The 18267-nt window shown below is 38.3% G+C and overlaps 1 protein-coding gene across 4 annotated transcripts in view; it reads right to left on the bottom strand.

The window, feature by feature from the left end:
• Positions 1 to 18267, bottom strand: part of TBC1D22A (TBC1 domain family member 22A) — a 470079-nt gene that overhangs the window by 96353 nt on the left and 355459 nt on the right. For all 4 annotated transcript variants that reach the window (XM_075208864.1, XM_075208862.1, XM_075208866.1 and 1 more), the window contains one exon: positions 9112 to 9207. In XM_075208864.1, coding sequence (XP_075064965.1) covers positions 9112 to 9207 — 96 coding nt within the window. The remainder of the gene's footprint in view (positions 1 to 9111; positions 9208 to 18267) is intronic.

Below are 18267 nucleotides of genomic sequence, written 5' to 3'. Positions count from 1 at the left end.
TCTATTAATATTGCACAGTCTATAACGGCTGAATTTTTGGGTATTTTCGACAAGTGGAGGGGGGCCTATAGAAACAGAAACCAAACTGCGTTTCTCCATTTCAATTAATATTGTACAGTCTATAACGGCTGCATTTTTGAGTATTTTCTACAATTGGAGGGGGGGCCTAGAGAGACAGAAACCAAACTGCCTTTGTCCATTTCTTTACATATTTAAGTATAAGTGTAGGGTGTAATATACATCCAAAGACGATGGTTGCATTGCCAATATGCATAGATGGAGAGGAAGACAATCTGGTTTGTGTGTAGAATTAATGAAGGCCTACCAGGAATTGAACTGTTTTTTTGATAATTTATTAGCTTTACAATTACATTACTTATCCAAGAAACAGGTGGAGCACTAAATTTGGTTATTTTATGCCCAAAAACATTGATTTTTAAACAAAATAGCAAAACAAAACCAAAACACGCAATGCCGGTTTGGCAAAACCAAAACCAAAACACGACGGTAATCCAGACCCAAAACCAAAACACGGGGGTCAGTGAGCATCTCTAATTTACACCAAGGCATAGATAACAAAAAATTATTTGTAGGGCCAAACCTCCCATGAGGAGCAGGCCATTTAGCCTTATTGGTCTGGAAAATAATACCTTTTTATTGGTCAGAAAAGAGCTTATTGGAGTTATATGGTGTGGTTTTGGGATCCTTTATTTTCATTGGTGCTCTTAAAGATTTGGTAAAAACAATAAATCTCTTACAGGAAAAATTAGCCCCCTTCAGACTCACAAGTCTTCCTCTACTTAAACTGCCTAATGCGGCTGAGCTATTCCCAGCATTAGGAACTCTCAATGGAGTGGTGGATAAAGAGGGCCAAGAAGAAAGGTAGAAATGTCTTTGATTTTCTGAATTGTTTGATTGAGAGGAATAACAGAACTGGCCTCTTTAAGAAGAACTACAGGAGCCACTGGCAAGGCTGTGCTGAAAATGCATCAATCAGAAAACATAAAAAAAAAGCATAAGCAATAGATGAAATTTGTTATGGTAACCCATGCGGATGGCTGAGTTTCTCAGTTTCTGGTCTAAACTCACTACAAGCACAAGATATCTTCATCTCTCTGGCTTGCTTTCACTTGAAGGTTGATATACCTGAAACTAGGATAAAGTAACCATTTATTAATGTGCGTTAATCATATGTTTTGTTTGTTTTACTGTTTTTTGACAAATGTATTAAAAAAAATTCAGGCAAACCTTTTCAATTTCATGTTACAGAGAACAATTTCTATTTAATTGTTGCTTACATGTTACACAATATATCAATATGTACAAAACAGACATAATGATAACATTTAACTGAATCCCTGAAACAAAACTTGAATAAACGTATGCATCTTGAAGCACTTTATATGTGTTTGGGAGCTTATATTAATATAGATCATTCAAGAGGCTGAGCAAGTTATAATGATTCTGATATGATTCTATATACCTATTGAATTCAGGCACTTTTACAAACTTATTGTTTACACTGATGAATTATGTAGGACATTCTAAACAATCCAGGATGCCAGGTGCTGAGAGCAGAATTTTGCTGCCACCAGCTTCCTCTCCACACGTCCTAACATGGCTAAGGTTAACATAAAATCAAACATATATATTGACAGTTACACTTGTAACAGCCAATATATATATATAATTTTTTTACATGAAAGGCTTCACATCTTATACATGGATTGTTACAAGAAATTGTTATATACAGAGGGATCTATTTATTAATAAGTGGAAATAGGGTTTGTTTGTATTGCCGCTTATCGTATTGCCTCGTCGTTCCAGCCTTGGTGGGTCTGCGCATGCAAGACTAGGCTTGCAGTAGCAGATGCACATGGTATCTGCCATGCACATGGCATCTTGAGCGGGAGATACATTCTAGCTTTCCCAACGCAAAACAGACACATTCACGGGTGGGATGACGGGACAGAGACCTGAAATTGGAACTGCCCCAACTAAATTGGTAGAGTTGGGCGGCATGTTCTTACAAGTTATTACAGTTTATAATAAAAATATTACCTTCATGTTACCGTCATTGAGGTTGGCAATTGAATAAAATGTTATTTTACCACACTGAGTTTGGTAATAAATATTGCTAATAAGCATATCAAACAGAGAAAGATGAAAGGATATATAAATTAAATAGTAGAGCGGCACGGGCTTGGTCTTCCAAAAATCAAGCCCACCCGAACATTGCAGATCTAAGTACCGAGTCGAGCTGGCTCAGTACTTTCCCGCGCCCTCGGAATGGAAAACGAGTCAAAACGTCACTGCATCGTCGGATCTCGTGGGTTTTGGATTCTATAAGTACCACCCTCCATTGATATCCGACGACATTTTACAGACAGACACAGGAGGGATAGCAGCGTTCTTGGCTGTCTCCAGTAACACTGTACTCTATTATAGCTCACACTTAAACAGGAGGGGCGACAGTCTATAGTGTCAGTGCCATTGCTCAGCGTCATTGCTGAAAGAGAAACAATAGGGGTGGCAGTGTTCTTAAAAATCTCCAGTGCTATTGTTCTGTGCCATAGCTCAAACAGAAACAGGAGGGGTAGCAGTGTTCTTGTAACTCTCCAGTCCCATTGTTCATATCACTCTCCAGTCTCAGTGTCATTGGTCACACATAAACAGGGGTAGCAGTGTTCTTGTCACTCTCCAGTCACATTGACCAGGAGACCACAAGACCAGGAGCACCAATCAGCTGCTGGTACCATTGCTAATTGTCATTGCTGAAATAGAAATAATAGGGTCGGCAGTGTTCTTCAAAATCGGCAGTTACATTTTACTGTGCCATAGCTCATAGAGGACAGGAGGGGTGGCAGTGTCCTTGTCATTCTCCAGTCTTCAGTCACATTACTCTTGTCACTCTCCAGTCTCAGTCATGATGATACTAATCCCTTTACGTCATCTGATTAAGTCTATGTTCAAGTGCAAAGTGGTTTTAAGTCAGGGAAACAAAAATGTAAAGCAAAAAAACTTTTACCTTGGTAAAGAAAAAAACACTTTTAATCAAGGCAAAGTTAACTGTGGAAAAACAGAAAAATGCCAACAGGCCATTCTACACATGCAGTTGGCAAGGAAAGAATCACGTCTTCGCCTTTCTGTATGAGTGCTAGTTCTGCAACTGTCATTGAGGCATCTTCTTGTAACGTCAGTCATGAAGATACAAGATGATGATGCAAGAAAAAGACACTCAAAAAGAGGTGTCCAAATACTTTTATGTGTAAAATGCCATTCTACCCACTGCACACTTAACCACAGGTATGTGGACAAGTAGAACTGGGCAAACTAAAGATTATATGTCTCTGACAGCTTACTGTTTTGGTGATTCGCCTTCAGCAGCAGGAACAGCAGCAGCATGTACTCAACTACGACACATTTTTCAGAGTTAGGCTACTCTGTATATCACCAGCTTCACTAATAGGCATACAGTTGACAATTTGTTACAAAAACTAAGGGATGTCTTTGATACATGGCTTATCCCACTTGGATTCTCCTCAGGATATGTCATTTCTGAACACGCCATTAATATTGTGAGAGCATTACAGTTGGGTGAATTCCATCACATTTCCTGTTTTGCCCACATTATCAATTTGGTGGTGCAGAGCTTTTTGAAAATGACAGGGACGTGCAGGAGATGCTGTCTGTGGCCCGTACAATTTCGGGACATTATCGTCATTCTGAAACAGCATGTAAAAGACTGCAGCAGCTAAAAGAAAAATGTAACTTGCCCTGCCACCAACTGAAGCAAGAGGTGATAACAAGGTGGAATTCCACCCTTTATATGCTTCGGAGGATGAAGGAACAGCAAAAAAGCCATCCACGCTTAATCCACAAGCCATGACATTGGGAAAAGAGGGGAAATGTATATTAGTCCAGCACAGTGGAGAATACTTTCTGTGTTGTGCAAGGTGATGAAACCATTCAAAGTAGTCACCTGTGAAGTGAGTTCAGACACTGCTAGCTTCAGCCAGATGATTCCCTTAATTAGACTTTTGGAAAAGCAGCTCGAGAAACTGAAGGAGGAGATGAAACAAAGCAATTATGCCAAGTATGTCGGACTGGTAGATCAAGTACTTTATTAGCTTCGCCAGGATCCAAGAGTTATCAAAATCTTGAAATCGGATCATTATATCTTGGCGACTGTGCTTGATCTTAGGTTTAAGAGTTATGTTTTCTCTTTGTTTCCAACTGACTCAGATCTCAAGAGATACAAGGAGCTCCTGGTGAGCAAGTTGACAACTCAAGTTGTACGTGACACAATGGCGACTCCTCATTCAGTTTCTCAGGCAACTGCTGCTAGGAAAAAACTTAGCTTTCCCAGGAGACCCAGGGATGATGCAGGTGAATCTGCACAATATTTTGACATCTGGTCTGGTCTAAAAGAACTGACCAAATACCGTGACACCTCTGCCTTAACTCCACCTGATCCTACTATCAACGTCCAAAGGATGGTGGAGGATTATTTTAACGAAAGCATACAAATATACATATCAGACAGTCTCTTTACATATTGGGAGGAAAAAAAACAATTTGGAGACCCATGTACAAACTCGCTTTGCAATACCTAAGCAGCCCACCCCTCCAGTGTGTACTCAGAAAGAGTTTTCAGCAAAGCCGGGAACCTTGTCAGCGATCAGGCTACTTCTTAAAAATGTGGAAAAGATGATGTTCATCAAAATGAACTACAAATTCCACAAGGAAGGCCATTACCGCCAATGACATCAAAGTACAGATACTTCTGTAATGGTGGATTCCAGCAGGGATAAATTAATATTGTGTGAGGATGATGTACACACTAATGAGGGTGAGGATGATGACAACAACATCTTTCCACTGTAGAGTATTTTGACAGCACTGTTAGCTTAGCTGCCTTAAAGCCCATTGTTAGCTTGTTTTGTAGGGGCTCAAAAAAACCAAGCACTTCAGTCACAAAAGTGGCATTCCTTGCTGCTGAAGTGCTTGGTTTGTTAAACTGTATCTGCTACCCCTCCCGTTTCTGTGTAAGTTTGTTAAACCTTTTAACATATGGGTGGGTGGGAGGGCCCAAGGATAATGCCATCTTATACACCTTTTCTTTTCTGCCACTGGTGTGTGGCAATGTTTCCTAGATGTGCTGTGTTTGTACCATTGCTCTGTCGCTTAGTATCCGGCCAGCTCATTGCAGTCTTTGGCCCAAAGTGGATGAAATTATTATTATGACCTGTGAGATGTTCAAAATTGACATTACATAGTAATAACAAATTTTAAAAAATTCAGCTGCAGTTACTTATTGCATCTCAAATGCGAGAACATAATACCAGGCGTCTAAATAATAGAGGCCTTAGTGTACTAAACACAGATATAACTACTTTAGTAAAAACAACCCTAAAATGCAATCTGTTCAGAAGTATTGCAAACATAAAGATATACATACATCTTATAAATATTCAGAAAGATCACAAAGCTGTTTTAACAGGTACTGAAATAGTGTACTAAGCTCTACAAAACATAATACATACCTAAATTTGCTATATAGTTAAGCAGCAAATCAAAACACAAATACTCTTGGAATACATTTTTATTTAGTATATACTACAAAGTAAGCAATAATAGCAGCAAGAACTTTCTAAAACCTGAAAAAAAAAAAAAGAATGTAATAAAGGACCCCATACATATTTATCTCAGACCGAACAAATCATTGCTACCTTTCAAACACATTAACTTTTGGAAACAAAAGAGAAACCATTAAATTTACCAAACTAAGGTATCTTCTAAAACATTGATAGGCAACCTGATACACTTCAGGGGTCTCATGGGCAGCCCCTAAACTTCTAAAAGGCTGCACATTACCGTTAATCCCAGTAATAAGTTAAAACAATACATTCATTTTGTGCATGGTGCTAGCTATTATTACCAGTGGTACAATGCGTGTAAACGGATCAGAAAACGGAATCCATTAATTACAATGACCTTTAAAACACTTGATATTAGCGTTTGGATGCATTATGCCTTTCTAAACGCTGCTTGCTCCATTTATTATAATTCATTGTAACAATGAGACAATTTTATGAACATTGGCTATAAGTGAGTAATTGATGACACCAGTTCCTAGAGAATTCATAGTCTAAATTCCCATGAAAATGAATTTGGCCACCAAAACATTTGCATCTTCTGTTTGTAGGAAATATATTTTATTTAAATATTTAACAATAAATATAATGTCATTTTTAATATGTGAAATAGAATTCTAAACCTATAACAAGCAAGCATGTTTTCTTGCGCTGTTTGAGTGTGAACTGCACCATTGTTGTTTTTCTTGGGCGTCAGTAGATACAATATTCTCAATAAATGTTATCCACCCATTGTCACTTTATTAGGATCATCTTTTTAAAACTTGGTAGAACCCCCTTTTGCTTCCAAAACAGCCTGAATTCTTTGCGACATGAATTAAACACGGTGCTGAAAACAACTCTTAAGGATTCTGGTCCATGTTGACATAATAGAATCATGCAGTTACTACAGTTTTGTCGGCTGCACATTTATGCTGCAAATCTTTCATTCCACAACATTCCAAAGGTGCTCTATTGGACAGAGATCTGGTGACTGCGGAGGCCATTGGCGTACACTGAACTCATTGTTATGTTCGCGAAACCAGCTTCAGATGACGTGTGCTACGTGACGTGACGTGTTAACCTGTTGGAAATAGCCATTATGAAATGGGCAGACTGTAGTCATAAAGGGGTGAACATGTGCTGTAACAATACTCGGTAGGATGTGGCATTTAAGTGACTCTCAATTGGCATTAATGGCCTTAATGGTTGCCAAATACACATTAACAACACCATTACACCACCAGATTGCACCTTTGCAAAATGAAAGATGGATCCATTAACTAATTTGGTTTACGCCAAATTCTGACCCTACCATTTGCATGTCGTAGCAGAAATAGAGATTCATCATATTTTTACAAATTTTCTACTGTCCAGTTTTAGGGAGCTTGTGCACACTGTAGCCTGCTGTTCTTAGACAGAAATGGAACCCAGTGTGGTCTTCTGCGGCTTTAGCACATACACTTCAAGGTTTGACATGTTGTATGTTCAGAGATGCTCTTCTGCATATCGCTGTATCGCATTGGTATTTGAATTACTGTCGACTTCCTTTCAGCTTGAAACAGTCTGGGCATTCTCCTCTGACCTCTCATATTAACAAGGCATATTTGCCCATTGCTGGATGGTCTTTGTTTTGTGCAACATTTTCTGTAAACTGTACTGACTGTTGTGCATGTAAAATCAGCAAGAAATCAGTAGTTTCTGAAATACTCAAACCACCGCGCCTGCACCAATAAACATTCCACTTCCCCATTCTGGTGTCTTGTCTGAACAATAACTGAGCTTCTTGACCATGTCTGCATGCTTTTATGCATTGAGTTGCTGCCATGTGATGATGGCTGATTAGATATTTACATTGATGTACAGATGTACCTAATAAAGCGGCTATTGAGTGTATATTTGCTCACTAGACTGGAATATTTAATTTTTTTTGTGTTGACTTAAGGTGCACATATATTTGACAGTCAATTAGGCCATTTTAGAAGTAATTGACAGCAAATCACAGAATATATGAGCCCAAAAACACTGCATAAGTCTGTCAGAATGGATGGTAAATGCACTTGGGTGATATCTGCATCTTGCCATGCATTTGTTTAAAAGTCGAACGCCTGGATCTTTCGGATATGGCCACATATTTGTATGAAGTGTATGATCAAATAGGAGAGAGCTCTGAATACTCAGCAGTCGGGCCAAACAGCAAGATTGGCCTTTGTAAGCAATTTAGGAGGAGTAAATAAACTTCCTTATTAACAAACCTGGACACCACTGCATATTATTTTTGTCTGTTTAGAGTAGAATAAAAAATCTATTTAAAGACTGTAAACGAAAAAAAAAAAAAGATGTAGCTATAGCCGTGTTAGTGTAGTTGTAATAATACATACCATTGAATACCGTAGCACTTTATTTTACTTGGACTAATAATTAATTTTTTAAGAAAAGATTTTTCAGGTATCCTCTATCTTCTTCATATCTACAGCAGTAAACACCTTTCACATTCCAAACTATGTGTTATTAGATTACAGCTTCAAAGGGCACATGATACTTAAAGGGCCAATACAAATAATTTTAGATTGCATTTGGCACAAATGTGATTGGCCTGTGACTGTGTCCGGACTATGTAGGCAGCTGACAGTTGCATTAATTAGGCTCCATGAGACCTAACTGCTTGGCTTGAGGGAAACATATGTGTAGCTAAATTGTGGATCTACTCATGTATTGGCATATTTACCATTTAACAGCACAAATTACTTAGACTTAGTTTTGAAATGTGCCAGACACAAAGAAGGTTCTAATCACACCAATTGGTACGTAGGGACAAAAAGGGGAGTTTTCATGTGGCTTTAGGCTGTGAAAGGGCATCTCTCAAAATATTGTTTTAAAAAATAAATGGATAATCCAAATAAATAAAAAACCAATACCACAATATATTCTCTGTAGTAGAGAACTTCATATATTTTTCCTTGAAGGTTAGAAATGTATACTCATCGAATATTTTAGAAGTTGCACAATGTACACTGCCAAGTTTCTGGGAAAGTCTCTCCCACATAAATATGCACTTGTATAATAGATGTCTAGATTTTGCTCATATCAATTAATAGCCAGTAAAAACAGTATCAAAAGAACGTAGTCTATCAAACTTTACAAATGCCTTATTTGTGAACATTATATAATCATTCATAACATATGTGTAAACCATTTATGATGAATACAACACTCACTAAAGTCACATAGCTATTATCTTCAAATTTAAACAGCAGTTTGAAACAATGCTGTTCACTACACTACAAATTACCTAAGTTGGAAAAGTCTGTGATGCCAAAGGTGACACTGTTTAAGTAGACTTTTTGTCACATTTTACAGTTTGTACTTACCTCACTATATAGAATGAATTTATTGCAGTCACCATAGGCACATAACTGTTGCCTCATTTGAATCCATATGTTACAGCAAGTAAAAGTAAAATATAACCACTTACATGGAAATCTTTTTCTTCCAAAATCTCTTTCCTCCATCGCACTAGAAAGGCAGCACAAACGTATAAATGGAAGTGAGAAAATCCTTCAGGTTCAGACTAAAGAAAGATATAAAAGAGAACAGTTAGAGATACTATATGATTTTTTTTAAAAATATAGCTGTGCAAAAACAAGAAAATTTAATGGTGCAATCCCAGAGACCATTATTTTTTAACAAGTTTTGTACATTTTTAACATAAATCAAATGCTCCCGTTTCTGCGTGTTGTCAGGAGAGTGTAATTCTCTCTCTCTCTCTAAGCCAGTCACAGAGCACCTCAGTGGTCATGTGATGGCAGAAGAAGCAGTGGCGCACAAAGGGGGGGGGGGGGGGGGTTTCTGGGTCTCCAGAAACCCCTCCGCTAACGAATTGCCCCACATAGCGGCACTGTACTATACAGCAGCCGCGGCTCTGTCAAAGAAGCGTCCGCGGCGGTGCTGTATACAATACACTCTCCTCCCTTCACCATATGTCATGTGTTTGTGGATGCCAAGGCAATCACACAACACTTAGCAAGCTGAAAAATATTAAAAGCAGCTTGAATAAAAACCCTAAAGACAAAATTAACTCACTGTGTCAAGTAACCAGAGTGATTTGTGTTAAAAGAAGACACGTTATTTTTAGAAAGGACTGTATCTTTAATAATTGTTTACATATTTACTGAAAATAGGGATGATATGCGCACAAGTACTTATGGGAGCAATTGAATGTCTCACTACAAAAGCTGCTTGGAATACAAGATGATCCCAAATCTTGCGGGAATAGGACAAACTGGATTAGCTATCCAGCGCCACAATAGTGATGATTTACAATAGTCTGTAATAAGTGAAAATTATCTTATGTGGTCTGGTTAAAGTATTGAGCAACCTGATGTATATAAGTTGCAGGGAGATGGAACTGCACCTATAATAAGCTAATTGGCATATTCACTATCTATGTGGTATTTAATTGACAAATAAAAACAGATATAACGGAAGCAATGAAACAACTAATCAATAGTATCTTCCTATGTCTCAAATGGCTTAAGTCCAAAGGAACAATATATATCCAAAAGCCAAAAATAAAAAAACAAAAAACAATATCAATCAAATTGTAGTGATACTAATAGTTCATGTAAATCATTAATTTCCGCTTTGAGTTCAAATATTGCAGATTATAAAAAGTTCCAAAGTAAGAGGTGGGCTATTGCACAGATACTTGCGAGGGTGTGCTGGCATGCAGCAAAGTCCTTCTGTTAGTCCGTTGCCTCTAGTATAGGTAAAGACAGTTGGAAACTAGTGTTGGCAATATCTCCAGCGTGCGTTCCACAGTGAAACGCACCTGACCACTTCCTGTTATGATGGAGGGTGAATGTGGGCATCCCCAATGCGTTTCATCACCATGTAACTTTTTCAAGGCACGGCCTCTTATTTATTGTTCCTTTGGACTTCATCCATTTGATACATAGGAAGATATTATTGATTTGTTGTTTCCATTATATCTGTTTTTATTTTCAATTAAATATCATATAAATAGTGAACGTGCCAATTAGCCTATTATAGGTGCAGTTCCATCTCCCTGCAACTTATATACATCAGGTTGCCCAATACTTTAATCAGACCACATCAAGTAATTTTTACTTATTGCAGACTTTTGTAAATTATCACTATTCTAGCGCTGGATTGTTAATCCATTTTGTCTTTTACATATTTACTGTTAACATAATTTGCAATTCCACATTACAGCGAAGGAAATCATTGCTGAGGTGCAAAACAGAAAATCCTTTTTGGATATGCTGTGTGTCTCAACTTGAGAGAAAGTCCCAAACTTTGCTTCAAAGTGTGGAGGAGCAAAAATTTGCACAGGCCAATGGCTGGAGTTGGGATGAGCAAGGATATTACTTGCAAAGCATGAAGTAGGCACACTGGCGCACCTAACTTTGCAGAGCAGTGTGATAAACAATCTTTCAATTTCTGTAACATAATTATTAAAATGCAGTAAAGGCATAGTTGCCTACTCTCCCAAAATATCCGGGAGACTTCCGGGAGAGCAGGGCAATCTCCCGGATTCCGGCTAGTTCATTGAATGCAAGGGGCGGGGCCAAGTGACGTGATTCACGCGTCATCGTGGCCTCGACCACTGCTGGTATAGGGCAAACTGATAATGACAGGTTAGGGGCGGGACCAAATTACACAAATCTCCAGGCCCACTTGCCCCTCGGACCTTCCGGAAGAAGAATTTACAAGTTGGCAAGTATGAGTAAAGGGAAGGATCAGGTGAAATTCTTTTTGCATCTGCTCTGATATGGGGGATATCCAGTCTCATCCAATACTTCAGTGTAGTAAAAATATTCTTTGCCCAATGTAAAACAAAGCTATGAAAACACAGAATTGGGGCTAAACCGAGCAGCATTTTAGAAAATAAATGGCAAAATTGTATTAAAAGAAACAGTAATAGGAGGTTGGACTTTTGATGTAACATTTACACTTTTGCAGAATGCGCCTCTTTCTATTATTTTTCTGCCTCTCGGCAACCCTGAGCACGGTTCTATTGTGTGATAACGTCTCCTGAGAGCAGAGGGTAGGCGTGCACATTCAGCTGAACAGTGTGGATTATGTAGATGCCCCAGTACAAAACTAAAGTTTATTGTGCTGCACATGGGGTCCAATGCCCAAGCAGCAGAGAGCACATTATGCAGAGATCACAATTAAAAAAAAAAAATCACTTCACACAGACACAAAAAAAAAAGTTTTTACCACTCTATGGCTGTTTAACTTAACTTGAACTGAACTAAAAAGTACCTCTGTCACCAGTGTAACTGTAAGTCATTTTTGCAAGCTCTGGTTTCTAAACCAATTAGCTAAAAAAGAATTACACAAATGCCAATTCTGAAGTGAAGGATAAGAAAAATTGCAAACTCGTAACACAAAGGGTGTAACTCCAGGGTGCAAATGCTATGTTAAAGCCCTATGTGCATACTTGCCCACTCTCCAGGAATGAATGGGAGATTCCCGAATTCTGGGTAGGTCTCAGCAACTTCACGCATTCTGCCCGTCAGGGGGCAAAATTATGTGATTCGCTGTGAATTGTGTCATTTTGGCCCTGCCCCCGCAACAAAAGCATCATTTTGTCACTGGGGGTGGGGCCAAAGTGATGAAGTTGACCCTGCCCCCTTCCACCCTCCCTCCATGCCCCCAACTCCGGGAGGCCAACAATTCAAAGTTGGCAAGTATGCCTATGTCTAATATGTGAGTTTTCACCATTGGGTGTCATTAGGGCCCCCTAAAATTGGCAATGGAGCCCACAAATGTCTAGTTACATCCCTGCTTAACACTAATAACCACAGCAATTTTAACACACTCTCCTTCCATCTGGCCAAATATGTCAGCTAACAGCAATATTTTTGCTAGTTTCTGTAAATGACAGTTCATAACATATTCAGAGCCTGTATTTGTACTTTGGTGAAACACTGGAAACTTTTTCCACTTCGCTTTTCTATTTATCTTATGCTCCCATCTTCTGCTGCATATCAAATTGAAGATTTCATTTCAGCAGCTAGAAGTCTGCTTCTCTTGTCTAATGAATGTAAGTAGATGTCTTACAGTTTCAAAAAACACATGCTGCTTTAAATGTATCACAAATCATGACAGCAACTGGAAAATGACTGCTTACAAATATGTGAAAATGTTCTTTCAAACAAGACCATCATAAACTACATTACACATATATGAATCTTTCTAAATGGTAGTCACTTTTATACACATAGCAACGATGAATAAAGAAAATAGTGTGAAACATAAAAGCTGATAAAGCTAAAACATCAATAAAACATAAATAAACCAGCACTTCTAACTATGCATCTTAAAGGAACATCCACACATTATTTGTCCACATAACAAGAATATGAATTATTTTGTAATATTCTTCCTGTTACACATACTCCACTTTTAAGTCAATGCTCATTGCCTTAAGGAGCGGCTCTGATGGGCTGAGGCTCACAGCAGTCCTTACCATTGACTGCTGGCGCAAACTGACACATACATGGAGCTGTTTGTGTTATACTAGCCACATCACTGCTTCTGTATCTGTAAATGCCACATTAGGGTAACCTAGTTCTACAATAGCATAAAGTGTAACACTCAACTGTATATGAATGGTAATTGGCTTTGGTAAAATGAAAAAAGATAAAAGAAAAAGTAAATGAAACATGGTCATAAAGGATTACTTGTCAACATTCAGTATATAAACAATAAATAAAGGATTACCCAGCAGGTGAAACATAATGTCAAATACTAACAAAAAAATTCTGCACTTCAATCTAGTGCTGTTCATATTCCTAAACTCACCCACTGTCATTGTTAAAGATCGGTCCACCCACCCAGTACCCCTTACTCTGGTTTTTACCCGTGGAAACAAAGGAAAGGGAGAAGACCCAGGAAAAATTTCTGCACAGAGGAGCCCCCAGGTCCTGGCGAGGGAAGCAGGCACCTTAGGAAAATATTTTTGTTAGCGGTAGTGTAGCTTTAGCACAATAAGAAATTAAATATTTTACCAGCACACAAATTTAGGCATTACTTTTAAAAGTAAAAGTCTAGTGTTAACAAAACCTAGACAACAAAATAAAAGCTACTTAAGCAGCTATAATTATTCAGCTGATTACTCTTATGTAGCAACTAGACAGCGTGGGCAGTTTCAATGTCGATCTTCCCAATCCCCAGAGCATCTCAACAGTGATTGATAGTTTTTGTGCCACTGCAGCTACAGAGAGTGGCGGTCAGAATGGGGGGGGGGGGGGGGGGAGTGAAATCAGCATTCAAATTACCAAGTGCTGTCAAAATTTTTTACAACTAATACACAAAATAAGCAAAAAATACATAACATTTAAGGGAAATCAACAACTTCTAAAACTAGAGAAGAATAAAGCTGGGTATTTTTTCTGTTGATTTATCCATATAATAGTATGAATTTGCTAGTTACATTTAATTTAAATTTAACTAATCTTTTCAAAGTCTGGGGATAAATTGTTTCCACAGCTGGATTACAAATTGGCCTGATGGAGCTACAGCTCCAGGCCTACAAACACAAATAGGCCGGGGCTGGGAGAACTCCTCTCAGGTGAGCCTGATATTTATGTTGGCGCAGTGCACAGTGGTTTAAATTTCATGGTGAATCAAGATTAGTCACTATAAGGATTCTGGCAAGTTTACCACTCCATCCCAGTCTCTATACAGTTAGTGGGCCCGACTTCCTAGTGTCGTAAGAAGTACCAGAAATTAAGGTTATGGGGGCCTATTGTAATGTGGCCGCTTCTGGAAACTCTTTATGTAATGTGATAATTAATGTAACGTGGGGGATATTTTTGTAATGTAGCAGCATGTGGGGACTTTTACTTTAAAATGGCATATCTTTATTAAATATGTGGTCTATTAATGTACTGTTAGTGTTTATATGGGATATTCATATCTTGAAGTGGCTAATGTGTGGTGCTAAACATTTAATGATAGAGCATGCTATTGCTCCACATTGTGGATAGTCTGGGAAGTGCACAGTGCCATCATCAGTGGGATTGTGCACAGAGTTCCTACCCACACTCAGTGGCAAAGGCAGAAACTGGTGTAAAGGACAGAGCCCTCCTCCACTGCCACTGCACCAGGTAGGAACCTGTGGAAGGCTTGAGGCACAGTTGACAAGAGGAAAAAACATATTTATCTACCAAATAGAAGATCATTTTACAGGAAATTAACACTACTTTGGCTGTACTTTGGAATACTCCCAACTGCAGAGCTGAAAGTCATTAATAAATCTACAGTGACCTTCATTGTCGGGTGTTTGCACAAGAACTCTAGACAGATGTACACCCTTCTAGAAGACTTAATCTGAAAATATTACTTATGACTTGGAGCGTGTTTTACTGAACCATCTGTCACCATCAATAAAGATCATTTATATTTTTACAGTTACAAACATTAGGTTGCAGTGAAAAAACTTTCAAACTTTATGTGAAAAATTAACTATGCTTAATAAAAATACAACTGATATCTGAAGCCGTCTCAAATAAGCTGTCTGCTACTCTCTAGCATTTACTAAGAGAGACAAAATGTATCAGAAAATAATATGCACATTATTTCAGATATTGATCCTCCTGGATAGTGTGTGACAGTGAATGAACAGAACATTTAAAATACCTATGCAATGCAAAGTATCACTGTCAATAAAGTTTAAGTGTGCACATGGGATTTTACAATCAAAAACACATGATAGCTGTTAAAATTCCAGTTACATTTTATTACTTTTAAAAGGTTCACCCACAAGAATCACCAAAAGATTACAATTAAGAAACACACAACAAATCCATAGTCTCTGGATAGGTAGGAACTTGTCAGAAATACTTCAAAAGAACATGCAACAACAGAATACTATGGGGTCTATTTCATACTTGTCAACTCTCCCGGAATGTCCGGGAGACTCCCGCATATCGCGAGAGTCTCACGGACTCACTAGGAAGTGGGCAGAATTAAGTCCAAAACGCAGCGATTCACCGGAAATAGCGGACTTCACTACGCCACGGGGGCGGGGCCAAAATGATGCAAATTTTGGAGCCCCACCCCCACTCCCCTGGCAGGCTCTCAGAGCAAGTCTTCAGCAAGTTGCCAAGTATGGTCTATTTATGAATTTCTAAACCAAGCGGAAACAGCTTTTCCTCATGAATTCGGTATTTCAAGTAAAAAGTTAATTTAAGTAAAGCCTATGACATCTGAAGATAGCTTTAGCCATTCCATCTTATGGGGAAAGCAGGGTTCTTAAGATCCCTCTCAGGTAGCACTGCTGCTAATCCCTGCGCTAATGCATATGGCAAATGCGTATGCACGACCCTAGTATACACAAGGTCGGACTGACCAACCATGATACTGGAGAAATCACTGGTGGCCCCACCGCCTGAAGGTGCCACACATTACACTGTTCCCTGATGCTTTAAGACTGACAAAGAAAGTGTTTTGACATCATTAGGTCACGTGTACGAAGCCGTCAGTGAAGGAGCCTACCAAAGCCAGACAAAGAAGCTGAGCGGAAACGTGGTTTTGTCCACATGTCACCACCTCATCATTTTTCTCCATCACCTCATTCTTCATCACCACATTCTTCATCAAGCTATTTAAGGTGTTAAAAACTCCCCACTGTCACCCCCGGCAACCACCAACCAATCCCAACTGTCACTTCTCCTTCAAGAAATATATAGGTCAGTGTATAACTCTGCCCAGCAGGTGGCGCTGCAGCTTTTTTTTTTTTTTCACACGCCACTAGGCATTTATATAGTAGATATACATACACACACACACATACATACACACATATCCATATACACACACATATATACACATACATATATATACACATATATATATATACATACATATATATATATATATACATTCATTATATGTATATATCAGCACCCATTAGGATAGCTTGAAGCTCCATGTACTAAAGACCCTGAAAAAACAGGTGTTCAATGAAATTGCTTATGCACGATCTGCATAGTTGGACTAAGTATAATCACATAAATGCAATGTGTTACTTGTGTCTTTATAGGAATCCTGATTTTTCCAATCTGGTGCAAACAGTCATTAATGGGTGTCTTCGTTCGAGTAACTACAAAGGGTAGTTCAGCACATTGAATAATATGCAATTCTGCATTGGAGAAGATTAATTATTGCCATCACAAACAACTTATACCCCAATCTAACAATATAATTATTACATATTTTATATTTTGATGTCTAAACTACTTACCTCATGTATCATCTTAATTACTTTTCTACTTGTTTCCCAGAGACGCTGAGTAATATGGCATTAATTAATGAACACAATAAAGAAACTGCCAGTATTGTTTCAATTCTTTCTGTGAACCAGGCTCATTTGCATGTCTTAGTTTTTTCTACCTTTTATATTAAACAATAGCACCACTGAGACTTCTGCATTAAATTGTAAGTCCATTAAACAAAACACAATCATATCCATTCCCACAGATATTCATCTATTACCATATTTTACTGCAACAAGTACTTTTTATTGTACCGTCTCTTGAGTGTTGAGCTATGGGGTCACATTTTATATTAGATTATGTATTTTGCATGATAATAGAATTTTAGGTTACTGTGCATTACATAATAAATGTATGGTGAAAGAATACAAAGCAATAATCTACAAGAGAACCAGTTGAACACACTATACATGCGTGTGTGTGTATATATATATATATATATATATATATATATATATATATATATATATATATATATATATTTTAGAGATGGGCAGGCTCGGTTCCCCAAGATCCGAATCCATCCGAATTTCACCTATCCGAGTACCGAGCCGAGCACGCTCGGTACTCTCCCGCCCATTCGGAATCGAAAACGTAATTGTGACGTAGTCGTATTTCTGAGCTTGGTTCTCGCGAGATTTGAAAAGCATAAATACCAGCTTCCACAGGAATCCATCGCCATTTGACAGAGGGAGAGAGCAGAGTTAGGTCACAGGCTATATCAACGCAGGGACAGAGCAATAATTTGACACATTATTGTTTCTATTCTAGGCAAATCTAATATTAATAGCAATTGTTACAGCAGTAAGAGGAGGATAGAGGAGGGGTTTTTTTTCAATTTCTGGCACTCCAAGTGCTTTTGGGGTCTCCCATATTCCCCAGTGTTTTACAGTAATTTTTCTGGCTGTCAAAAGTCATATTTGTCAGCAGTATCTATCTAATACAATTTTGCCACTACAAGTGCTTTGGCCTCATTAAAATAGATTCAAAGCAGTCCACATATGAGCAGAATCAGCAACCCGGTTCTGTCACCAGTCCTGATGTTAGTGTTCCCAGTACGTCATCTGGGAAAGGCGATGTAAACGTACATAGTCTTTTTAAATCAGGGAAAAAAAACACACACCCAAAAGAAATTTACAGTGTTGAAGCAAAAAGTAGTGTAACTGAGGAAAAGTTAAGTGGCTTTAAAAAAAAATTGCCAACATGCCATTCTACACACGCAGTGGCAAAAAAAGAATGAGGCCTTCGCCTTCCTCTATTAGTAGCAGATCCAAAAATGTTACCAAGCCTTCTTCTTGTACGGTCACTCGTGACCAAGC

This window comes from Mixophyes fleayi, chromosome 4 (genome assembly GCF_038048845.1).
Source record: "Mixophyes fleayi isolate aMixFle1 chromosome 4, aMixFle1.hap1, whole genome shotgun sequence".
Classification (NCBI taxonomy): domain Eukaryota; kingdom Metazoa; phylum Chordata; class Amphibia; order Anura; family Limnodynastidae; genus Mixophyes; species Mixophyes fleayi.
This window is presented reverse-complemented; position numbering and strand designations above follow the sequence as displayed.